This window comes from Diuraphis noxia, unplaced genomic scaffold, assembly GCF_037042655.1.
Source record: "Diuraphis noxia isolate RWA-SAM2 unplaced genomic scaffold, SU_Dnox_SAM2 contig0005, whole genome shotgun sequence".
Classification (NCBI taxonomy): Eukaryota; Metazoa; Arthropoda; class Insecta; order Hemiptera; family Aphididae; genus Diuraphis; species Diuraphis noxia.
Genome location: NW_028301715.1, coordinates 48,745,403 through 48,758,519, shown reverse-complemented (window position 1 = coordinate 48,758,519; position 13,117 = coordinate 48,745,403). Strand labels below are relative to the sequence as shown.

Below are 13,117 nucleotides of genomic sequence, written 5' to 3'. Positions count from 1 at the left end.
ATGTATTTATTATTTTAAAAGTTAAAAAACCACACCCAGTCCCAGAAGCATACTCAGGAGTTTTCAATGGGGGGAGGGGGGGGGGTTGAACATTTTGTTTTTTATCACTGGGACTTTGTCACCTTCTTTTTAAAAATATTCTTACTTACCTATCTAATCTTACAGTTCTTAACAGATAATGCATGCAATCGTTGTATATTGCATGTTGACATATGATTTAAAATAGATATATTTTGATTATTTTTTCCCTTAAAAAAAATTTTTTTTTAGAAAATTGCTCCTGTGAGTTATATTGTATATAGCCATATAGGGGAGAGGTGGCCACAGTGAGACACTAAAAATTACTTTTTAAATATTATTTTTGTTTTAAGTGATAATCCTTCAACAGCGTTATTATGGTTTTATTCTAAATATTATTGAGCATTAAAAAACATATTAATACATTCTAAAATTTAACGAAATTTCAACCCAGAGAAATTTTTTTTTTAAATTTCATAGTGTCTCACTGTGACCCAGCCTTGTACACAATGAGACACGTCACGGGGCACTATATAATATAAAACCTTTAAATTTGTAGTTTATCTTTTATATTTGAACTTTTCATTTCACAACATTTTATTATATGATAAAACAATTAAAGAGAATTTTTTTTAACAAATTTTAAAATAATTAATTGTGTTTTTGTACAATTAAAAAAATGTAGGTATTCACTTTGTTTATTTCAATAGTTTTATGTTTAAGTTTTAAAAATTAAATAAAAATCATAACCTAATATCACTTTATTATGATCACAATTTATTTCAACAGTCTTATTTTAGAGTTAACTGATGTTGGATACAGCGAGACAACAGTATTTATTTGTCTCACTGTGTACTGTCTCACTGTATACCGATCTATTATTTTGTAGATTTTTTATTATTCTCGTATGAATATTTATGATAAACAATTGTGCACAAGAAAAATTTAATTTATACATACCTTAAAATACGTAACTTTGATTAAAATTCGATACCAAAATTGAAAAAAACGAAACTCACATTTTGATAACAATATAAAAAAAAATAACAATATTATGATAAGATGATAGTATCATTTTTGACCTGAACTTACTAATAGCACGGATATAGCTACTAGTATCTATATCCGTGACTAATAGTTAATCATTATGTTTATTATGATTTTATGAATCTTCTGGATCCTCCATCTGATGGTTAAATATTAAATTAGTCGACTTATATTTAATGGATCACTGTGCCCCATGTCTCACCGTGGCCACCTCTCCCCTAAGCACGAGACTACATAGGTTAGTGAGGTCATGGGGGAGGTTCAAACCCCACGACCCCCCCCTTGAGTACGCCCCTGCCCAGTCCGCACAAATAATCCACCGACTATGTTTCTTAACTTAGATCGAGAACTTATAGTTCTTGTAAAAAAATATACAAAAAATAGTTAGCTACTCATTTTTTCACTGGGATTTTTTTCTTTTTGTCGAAACTTTTTTTCTTCGTCCTTGTTTACATCGCACAAATTACGATGATCACTCATAATCATAAAATGTAGGTACTTATGACAAAAACAATTAATGTTCAATATAAGTATTAGTGGCATACAACCACGCACAGAACGTAGACCTAGCACGTTGACAACTAACAAATGACGAATTCAGATATGTTTATGTTTGAATTATTTGAAGATTTTAAGAGGACGATACACCCGCATGTGTTGTCTCCGTCTTACAAGTACGTAACATTGCAAAAACTGTTTAGCGCGGGAAAGAACCGAGAAGACTACAGTCATAACTAAGAAACGAAATTCTCACCACAGATAAAAGGGAATTTCGACTGTGCAACGTTGTTTTTATTTTTTTGATATTAGAACTGAAAAAAAGTTATTCGATTTTGAAAAACGCAAAAATAATGAATTTTGAAACAATAAGAACTTTTTTTCTGTTTGTTATATCGAAAAATTGAAAACAACGTTGCACAGTAAATGTTCTCCTTATATGTGGTGAAAATTTCGTTTCTTAGTTATAACTGTAGCCTTCCTGGTTCTTTCCCGCGCGAAACAGTTTTTGCAATGTTACGCACTTGTAAGACGGAGACAACACATGCGGGTGTAGCGTCCTCTTAACGGTCGTGCGGCGTGCGCATCTCTGAGTCTCTGTCTGATATGAACCACGGCTGACATCACAGATTATATAGGTAAGCATTGTGGACCGCATCGTACCATAGGTACATTAAACGCCTATTGGCTATTAAGAGGTCTTATGTTTAAGTCTTGTACGCGAGTTCGTTTTCACCTTTTTCACTATCTTGAATCGTGGTACAGAGAATAGGCATATAAATATATACATTTAAATATTTACTACAGTGAGTTGTACCCATTGACATATTAATATGTCTATGGTTGTACCACTGTGGTACCATATTGTTCTGTAGTGGTCACGATTTAAGATATACAGGTTGCCCATCGGCATATGATAAGGTGAGAACCAAATTGAGTTCTTTGTGGTGCTGGAAATTACAGTAAGCGCTCCCTCCATGTGAGAGAAAAGTTAACTACCGTATCGCTGCCGGTTTCCTCATTGCCTGCTGAATTTTAAATTTTCTATTTTCAGTTTTGTGTAATAAATAATAATTATAAAAGAATTACTCTTTTTACTAATTTAATTTTACAATTTTATATTATTTCCCAAACATTTAAGATTTTATTGGAGTCTGCTTTCAAGCTGTACAAGTATAATGTATAACAGTAATAATATATTATAAATTATAATGTAAGTTATATAGATTTTATTATTTTATTATATATATTTATTTATGAACTAATTAATTTATACACTTTTTACATTTATGTACTAGCTACTTATTAGTTATTACCTTCCTTATCATGATTTAACTAATTTTGACAACTTTTTTTTAGTTCGGCACTGTTTTTTATTTGCTTGATTTATACAAAATAACAAAGTTTTGTTTGCGAATTGCGATTGCGACTAAGTAGTAGTAGTAAGTACTATATTTATATGTATCTTAAATCGTGGTAGTGGTGCAATGGTATTAAATCTTTCACCCGTGGTGGTACGACCAACCGGAACCTGGTAGTTGTTCGAAAAATGATAAGAGCCTCAAGTACGATAATTCTTAAATTTTGCTATTACCAACCTGTGGTTACGTGATTACGTGGGTCAAACGAACACATCGTGCTTATCATCATATCAGTCAACCACTATTTTACAGCATGATAATGATAAATTAAATATTTAAACATTTTAAACAGAATGTAACCGAAAGGTATGAAAGAATGTGAATATTTTTATGTATTTTATTAATTGTAGCCTAACTGCCTAACTGTCCATCATAGTTATTACTATTATTAGCATTTAGTAATTTAAAATGACTATTACTAAATGTGAATCAGTTAATTAATTACCTAATGGCTAATACTTATACACTATTAATTATATCAGTTTTAAATTAACTAACTGCCTTAATTATTTGTAGTGTAAAAACTGAAAACGGTAAGTTTTAAGTACCATATAACTTCAAGTTCTAATAAATGTAAGTCTTTTCAACTGTTAGCCCCTGTATAAATGAAATATGGCAATGAAAATTGAAAACTTTGTTGACTATGTGTATCTAGATTCTAGGTATAAAAAACTTATTTATACAGTTATACTTAAGTTTGGTCTAATTATCCATTTTATCTGTAAACTTATTATACGCAGTCTATTACAAGTAATTACTTGGCACATATTATATACATTATTATTTATATGGTTTATGTCCACAGTAATCGAAAAATATTATGGAGGACATCAAAAACAATATGGAAACAACAATAAATTCTAAGTAAGTAAATACAATATCTGTGTAACATTACAAAAAATATGTAATTTTATCCTACATTCTGAAAAAATTGTACTTTTTCTTAAATTAACAATTTGTTTCATGTTTTATGCATTTTATACCTTGGTGGTATCTAATTATAAATAATCATTTTTTTTGCAATTTCTTCTAGGTATGATTATATATTAAACAGTTCTAGAGTGTTAACGATTCCAGTTATAAGATGTGATGATCAAGTATTTAATACAGTTATTAAACAGGAATTTATTGATAAAAAAGACAATAGTAATAATCATCTGGTACAACCACAAATTGGGTAAAAATTTTATTTACCTTGTATTGTAATATGAAGTTTAATAATATCTGATTTATAAGTATACAAAAATATTTAACAGTAATTTATTAATCATAATATTGTAACATTGGTACATAATTATTGTTCTATACATTTTTTATAATCAAGTACAATTTATAATAATTAACAAATTTTTTCTGCTTAGTCTTATGGATTATATTGATGAATATATTAGTATAACTTTATTTATATACCGGATGATTCTGTAATCATTGAATACTAATTATTTCTATATACATACTATTTTTCGAAAAAAAAACAGTACTTATTTTCCTTATAAAAACATTTTAATGATAAAATATATTTTATCCTTCAATTTTTTAAGTTTTTACTTTTTGAATTACAACATATAGTTTTAATTTCATATTCCAAAATAGAATATTTTTTAAATTATTTCAATCCATTAAAATTGAATTTAGAATGATAGCTTATGAGTTTTAAGTATTTAAAGGGTAGATGAGCTAAGTGGAGTGGTACGCATATAACCCTTCTAGTTTTTTCATATTTGCTTAGAAAGGTCACAAAAATAAGTGATGTATAAATATTTCTAACACAAGATAGTTTTATTTATAATTTTATTTTTCATATATTTTTGTTATTGCTCTTAATGTATATATCTACAAATTTGGAAAATTTTAATTCTTATCATAATATTATTATTTTTTGAATATCTATAGTCAACTGTTTTAATGTTATTATTATAGGTTATGTAATTCACTATCTGACCAATAATATTGCGACACATGTTAGTTTATAGCAATTATAGAAAGTAAACTTATTTAGTCATAATTAGATAACGGATGTTTATGCTTAAATAAATTGAAAAATATTCCTGCAATTTTGCATTATTAAGTATGCATCATTGAAATTCTTTATTCATTCAAAATTTTAAATAATAAATAATTTTTATTAAAATTAAATTTTGTGAACTCTTCTTGAATTGTTTGTTGATCTGAAAGAAATACATAGGTATATATTAAAAGCCAAGCACTAACTAAGCATTAAAAGATTTGAAAACATTCTTAGGAATCGGGCATCACACTGAACAATCAATGTTTTCTTTAAATTCTCAAAAGTGAATTTTCTCCTGTTATCTGAAATGAGCATTTTGAATTTGAAGAAACTGTGTTCTTCGTTAATAGATTAAACACAAATTAATTTTAATTTTTGGTCTGGTTGTGATTGAAAATCAATAAGATTGATTTGACATCTGCTATTGAAATTTTCATAAATTATTGGTTTCACAATAATCATTTTTTTCTGATTTCTGTTCACAAAAAATACGTAGACTAAAGTATTTTGTTATATCATTCTGAGTAACATTTTTGTTTTATCTGTTATTTGGTATAAAATTCAGTCTTTATCTCCATGTCCTATTGATTCATGTACTTTGTTTAATACATCAAATAACTTACTCAGCCATTAGTCATTACATACATTTTTGTGTTTATATCTTTTTCGCTTTTTCTAAAAAAAAAAAATCAATTTTTTGTTACCATTTACTATTATGATATGATAATGTTTTGCCAATAAATAATCATGAGTTAATTCTTTTTTTTATATACATTTTACATCTATTATTAAACTTGAAACTTATTATCAGTTAAATTTTAAAAAATCACTATTATTCATGTTCCCAAGTTTTTACTTTTTTTCAATAAATTTTCATTATATAAACCTATGTTTAAAAAATGTGTTTAAGTTACAAAAGGCACTCAAAGTCACAAACATACATGTCTAAGACAAACACTGTTTACTCCTTAAAACACAAGACTGCAAAATAAAATGCCACAATTGCAAGCTGAAATAAAGCACCTAGGCCCCAAATATCACTTACCTTAATCAATTTGATTATTGCGCACCAAAATTTTAAGCAATTAAGATAAAGACAATAAACTATACAAGTTTACAATATACCTTATATAGGAAAATTATCTTTATAGAAGTTAATTATACAATTAGGTATTGATCATCATCAATAACGATCAGTAATAATTGTACAATATTAAAAATATGATCATTTTTATAGATTACCTAAAAATATTTTTAATACTTAAACTAAAAGACAAAATAAATTTCATTATATCCCAAAGTAAAGCATTAATTTTATACTTTAATTAGTTGTGTTAGTTATTTTATAAAATACCTTAATTTAACACTTAAATGGTAATATATACGTTGTATCTAAATTAAACAGTTGTTACCTGCCTAATAATTAATAATTAAATTTTTGTAATTTTTTTAGGAATGATAAAGTATTTAATACAGTTATAAAGCAAGAATTCATTGATGAAATAGATCATAGTATGGATAATCAATTATTACAAAATATAGGGTAAGAATAGTATTTAAATTAAAGAGTAATGAAATTTAATCATTCTTAACATAGTATCATTAATCTAGTTATGGACTTTTTTTATTAACCGGTAAAATTCATAATAACTCACTAATTTTTCTTCTGCCCATTAAAAATATTATACTCGGATGTCGGTGCAGTCTTTTTCTCTCTTTGTATGAGACTGTTTCGAGAGCTGCCTGCGGCTCTCAACTTCATTGTGGCCACCCTTGTATTAGAGTATTATGGTTGCTGAGCAAACAATTAGTTTTGTTTATATTTTTTGACCACAGCCATAAAATATATTGTATATAATATTTTAGTCTTATTGATATAGGTTATCATTTTTTTGTAATTTATATTTTAATTACATTTACAATCTTTTCTTTTAATTTACTTTTATTGACATTTATGCAAAGAACAAAAAGTGGACAAGTTACATATTATGAGGAAACTTCTTTGCCGTATAGTAGTTATCGTACATGATATTGAAATACATGTGTTATATTTGAATTCAATGATAAATCAATGCATACAAAAGACAATTCTGCTGAGACATTGTACCCTTCAAAAAATAAAACTTGTATAAATAATCAAATTTAATACCTAATTTAAAAATAAATATTTATATTAATTAAAAATATCCCATTGTTATAAATAACTCATAAGGAGTCAAAATGTCAAAATAGTTCAATTAATGTTACATCCGGTAAACTTTTTTTAAGGTGGACAATTTGTGGAAAATCTTCTATTAAAATTTCTTATATTAGCTATAGAGAGAAAAATTTGAATTTCCAATTAATAAACAAAATTAATTTGAAAATATTCTGTATTTTTATGAATTTCGTCAGAATCAAAACTTTATATGCATTTAAAAATGTTTGTATTCTGCTATGTATTATTAATATTTTTGAACAGCTTTCAAAGAACCTTATAAGAAACCTTTCATTCAATTTTTAAACATTATTACCGAGTGCAAACATTTATATAGAGATAAATTAAAAAAATTTTACTATATAATTCTATTATCTATATTTATGTGTATAACAATTTCAATCATCTATGGTTATCAGTTTTTTAGATACGATCAAAAAATAAAATTTATAATAGAATTTTTTTGTTATTATATTTTTAAAATTTTATCATGTAAGAAAATACAAAGTAAACATTTGATGTGAATTCCAAGTATAAATGGCATAGACATATTAATAATATATCTATGATAAATGGCTTATAATTTTTGAATAACAACAAACAGTGGCGTGGCAAACTAAAAAATTTTCAGAGAAGTATTTTTTTCTATGAACACTTAGTATTTGTATCTCCCTCTTAACAATGTCCTATAAAAAAAATTACATGAAGAAATTTCCTCTCTTAGGCAATTTCAAAACCATATTGTCCATATTATATAATATAAGATTAATTAAAAAAACATTAAATGTTATTTAAAAAAATCAAGAGTCCTTCTCTATTACCCCTTTTTTTGCCATGCCACTGACAATATAATAAGAAAATCATTGTATGTGAATTTATTAATTTATAAGTAAATCCAATGTTAATCTTCAATATCGTAATAAATTGATTTGATTTCCCAGTAAAAAATTGTTGGTAAATGTAGAAAAACTTGAGGTGAATCGTGTATAAAAATTTTGTTTTAATTTGTAAACTGACTTGTAATAGCATATAATATGCTGAGGCATTTTGATCTTATTAAATTTAAAAAAAAAATTTTAAATCTTATACATAGAATTTTGTATGAATTTCTTATTCGAAATAATTTAAATTTAAATTTAACACATTCATAACTATAACTCAAGAGACTTAATGACCATCAGAGCGTTATCGGTTAAATCCTGTTATTTTTGTATTTTATTTTCCATATTATGTAGTTATTCTTCTTTTTCTTCGCCTTCTCTCTCAACTATTTGAGGCCGGCCACCCTGGTCCTCAATTTCCATTTACTACAATCCTTAGCATCCTCCTCACAAACACCCAAGGCTGGGCATTAACGATTTAATAAGTTAATTTTAACTTATTTCTATCTATGTTAACTTAAAAGTTAAAATCAACTTCTACTTTTTTAATATCACCAATTAAGTAAATTTTTAATTTTCGTTTTATCTGGATTATAATATTTTAGTCTAATAATGGTTCGTCGATTTAAAATTCGTAGAATATTAGAAAATATTATTGGAAAAAAAGACGATATTTTCTTAATTATTTTTATAAATAACAACTAATATGTTATATTAATTATGTACTGATAAAATAATGAATAATAATTTATAATATAGAGATAACATTGTAACAATGTGACATTTATGACCATATTTTTATATAGGATATATCTACAGCTACGAACTCACATTTAATAATACCAGGGTTGTTAGGTACTCATTAACTATTATTATTATTAGAGACCGGAATTATATTCTTTAAAAATAGCCAAGATAAGATGCTAATATTCTCTTAAAAAGTTGAAAATATTCTTCCAATATTCTTTAAAAATCATAATTAAATATGCCAAAAATATGCTTTTTGCTTGGAGCTAGCTATTTTTGTGTAGTAATTCCATTTTTTGTCGGGCATTGTTATTTTAGATAAGTCACATATCTTATATACTACAGTGGATTGCAGCACATTACTACGTAGGGTATAATAATCGTATATACGATGGTATATAAATATAATATAGTATATTTTCAATATCATGTCATTATCACTATTATCGGACATACTATAATTTATATTATTTACGTCACTGCAACCAAAAATACTGAACATCTATACAAATTAATCGATATATTCTCTAATATTCTTTATTATACGAAATATTCTCAAATATACAAAAAAAAACTTTTGCCATTATTACACCTGTTTCATGATTCGTAAAGATTTCGAACCCCCGTCTGACTGCATAGACTCATAAAAAATATGCAAAAGAATATAATTCCGGGCTCTAATTATTATTATTATTACTTAATATTTATTAATATCTTATTTTATAATTTTTGTGATTGTCGATAATCATGAATATTGTGGCCATTGTATTACAAAAATACCTACCTACCTATGAATAGTGGTGTATTATAAATTTGTGATTTTCACTTATTTTAAAACCTTTTCAATGAATTTTTTTTTCATTAACTTAACTTATTAATTTAAGCTAAGTTAAAAAAATTTGTTAACTTAACTTTAAACTTAATTGATGTATTAAAAAATGTATTAACTTGCCCAGCCTTGTAGTGAAACACCAGTCATTATCATATCACACTCTATAACTTCAAACCATCTCTTTTTCGGTCTTCCTCTTCCTCATTTTCATTCCACACTCATATTCTTGGTCACTAAAACTGCCTCAGTTAAACTCTTCTTAAAACATGCCCTAGCCATCTCAACCTAATCTCACGCGATTTGTCAACTATTTGAGCCACTCCTATACTACCTCTTATATACTCATTTTTTAATTTATCCTCTCTCGTCACTCCACTCATCCATCTTAACATTCTCATCTCGGCAACACTCATTTTCCTCTCCATTGCTTTATCTATAGCTCAACATTCCGATCGAAAAATCATCGCCAGTCTTACTACTGTCATTATGTAGTTATTTCTGATTATAGTTCTTAATTTAATTTAGAATTTTATCTTATTTTTTAGAACTAAAAGTCAAGGTGAAGAAATACTGAAGACACTTGATACAGAAATTAAAATTGAAAACAATATTATCAGGGACTGTGTATTTAAGGGACCAATTTCAAACAAAAACCACTCATCGGAACTCATTGCTCATTTGAATTTACACAAGATATCTAATACAAAAAATAAGCTTAAAAATTGCAACATCTGCAATTTGTCATTTGATTCAAATGCACTATTAACAGGCCATATGAAGATTCATACCAGTAAAATCAAAACATCATTTTTATGTGACATTTGTAAAACATCATATTTTATAGAATCAGATTTAAAAAAACACTTACTTCTTCATACCGGAAAAATCCCTTATAGATGTACTGTCTGTAACAAACCATTTTATGATCAACTAAATTTTGATATCCATATGAGAACACATACTGAGAAAAAACTACATAAATGTGATATATGTGACAAAACATTGAATTCTTTAGACAGTTTAAAATGTCATATAAGGGTACATACTGGAGACAAGCCATTTAAATGTGATTACTGTGATAAAGCATTTGCTCGTAAATCAAATTTAAAAATACATACTCAGACACATACTTATGAAAAACCATAGAAGTGTGATATCTGTGGTCAAATTTTTACTTATGCATCATGTTTAAAAGATCATACATGGAGGCATACAAATAAAAAAACGCTTAAAATGCAATATCTGTTCTATAGAATTGACTACGAAAGGAAATTTAAACACCCATATGAGAAAACATATTGGAGAAAGGCCCTTTAAATGTGATATTTGTAATAGAGTATTTTCTCGTGGGGAACATTTAAGAAGACATACAATGATACATACCGGAGAAAACCTTTTAAATGTGACATCTGTTCGAAAACATTTAGACAAAAAAAAAACTATAGCTATTCATATGAGAATACATATTGGAGATGAGCCATATAAATGTAATATCAGCTATTATAAAAGGTTTACTCTTGCGTCTAGTCTACCTATTCATACAAAGGCGCATAAAGGAATAAAGCCTTTTAAATGCAACATCTGTTCAAAAACGTTTTTTATAAACATAATTTGGATATCCATATGAGAATACACACCGAATAAAAGCCGTTTTAATATGATATCTGCAATAGTAGGTTTACTCAAAGAAAGCATTTAAAATATAAAAATACATATTCTGATGAAAATCCTCATGAATGTGACATTTGTTCTAAAATGTACTCGTAAATGTCATATTATTGTAGTAATACATAATAGAAATAAACAATATAAATGTAATAAGTATGATAAAAAGTTTCGCCTTGCATCAGCTTTTAAAAAATATTCTATGATACATACTAAAGAAAGGCCATATAACGATATAACTTTAATATCTGTAATAAAATTGTTAACTTCTCCCGGGGAAATAACGTCAAAAATCTAGCCGCCGGACCGGGAATCGAACCCAGGTCTCTCGCTTGCCGGGCGATTGCTCTACCACTAAGCTACCCGACCGCATAGACCTAAGACGCTATTATCCCCAAGTTAACGGATGTTTACATTCGACCATCCTGCGTCCTTCGATCGCCCTCGATCGACGCTGGTCCTTCGTCGCCCACTGCGACCGTTGCTTCACCACTTGATCACCAGAGCGCACGACCCGTTAACACAAACGCGATCGCCTCCGCACGACCTCTGGCGAACAAGTCCAGGTCCCTCACAACACGCACACTGCGTCCTTCGGAACAAATCCCACTTCTGATGTATGTTAACTTCTCCCGGGGAAATAACGTCAAAAATCTAGCCGCCGGACCAGGAATCGAACCCAGGTCTCTCGCTTGCCGGGCGATTGCTCTACCACTAAGCTACCCGACCGCATAGACCTAAGACGCTATTATCCCCAAGTTAACGGATGTTTACAAAATATTTTCTTTTTCATGTTAGGTTAGGCTAAAAAATGTGTTAATAAATGTTTCATATTATCATTTATACGTGTTATATTTATATATTTTAATTGTTTATTTATGTAAAACATCAAAAAAAATCTTAAAATATTGTGTTGTTTACTGGGTAAATTTTTTTTTTTTTTTTATTAAAAATATATTACAATCTGTTTACACATAAAATAATAAGAAACAATGATGAGTGATTTAAAGAAGACATGTCACACATGAAGAGGAGACTGTCCAGTGACAGAATCTCAGAAAATTTGAGTTCGGGCTTTGAAATTTATTTTATTATTATTTTTATTAGATTAGAAGGTCTCTAGCCCAATTTCTTTTTAACCATCGAGGAATATTAAGAGGTAGTGTGAGAGAAGACATGTTTTTGATAAAGGGGTTAGAATGATTAATTAATTTGGAATGAAATTTTTTATAGTAGCTTTTAGCAAGTTCATTAACTGTTGGAAGTTTTAGGTCGTTATGGAGAGCTGAATTTGTGATATACCACGGAGCACCGGTTAAGAGTTTTAATGAGATGGATTGGAAGGTTTGGATGGGACGGATGTTAGCTGGTTTCGCTGGGCCCCATATTTGAATACCATAGGTCCATATTGGTCTTATGATAGATTTGTAGATTAATATTTTATTTTTGAGATTTAATTTTGATTTTAGAAGAGGTCGGAGTAAATGGAGACGGGAGTTATGTTGTTTACGTTTATTTTTTGTATAATTTGCCCAGGTTAGCCTTTTGTCTAGAGTGATACCTAGGTATTTAGTTGATTGATGAAGAGGAATTGGTTCGTTATTAAATTTGAGTGAGGGACATTCTTTTTTCTTAAGGGAAAAATTTACCTGAGCGGATTTATTGTCATTAATTTTAATTTTCCAGTTATTAGCCCAAGACTCAATTAAATTTAAGTGCAATTGTAAGTTGTGTGAAGCGGTGTCTGAGTCATTATTTGAAGCAAATATTGCTGTGTCGTCAGCAAATGTGGCGAGGAGAGTT

The 13,117-nt window shown here is 27.9% G+C and overlaps 1 protein-coding gene and 1 non-coding gene across 2 annotated transcripts; one reads left to right on the top strand and one right to left on the bottom strand.

The window, feature by feature from the left end:
- Positions 1–3,017: 3,017 nt before the first annotated feature.
- Positions 3,018–12,155, top strand: LOC107173375 (uncharacterized). The gene is made up of 5 exons (XM_015523889.2): positions 3,018–3,517; positions 3,790–3,848; positions 4,018–4,161; positions 6,446–6,535; positions 10,195–12,155. Exons 2-5 carry the CDS (start codon positions 3,805–3,807, stop codon positions 10,793–10,795), a joined length of 879 nt encoding a protein of 292 aa, XP_015379375.2. The 5' UTR covers positions 3,018–3,517; positions 3,790–3,804; the 3' UTR covers positions 10,796–12,155.
- On the bottom strand, positions 11,611–11,683 carry TRNAA-GGC (transfer RNA alanine (anticodon GGC)). The gene has a single exon. It is a non-coding gene; the product is annotated as a tRNA-Ala (tRNA).
- Positions 12,156–13,117: the final 962 nt, after the last annotated feature.

What these genes read in the sequence shown, in the direction of transcription:
- LOC107173375 (XM_015523889.2), top strand. Translation starts at nt 3,805, where the DNA reads ATGGAGGACATCAAAAACAATATGGAAACAACAATAAATTCTAA. An exon ending in GAAACAACAATAAATTCTAA is followed by an intron (nt 3,849 to 4,017) that starts GTAAGTAAATAC and finishes AATTTCTTCTAG; the next exon opens with GTATGATTATATATTAAACA. An exon ending in CAATTATTACAAAATATAGG is followed by an intron (nt 6,536 to 10,194) that starts GTAAGAATAGTA and finishes CTTATTTTTTAG; the next exon opens with AACTAAAAGTCAAGGTGAAG.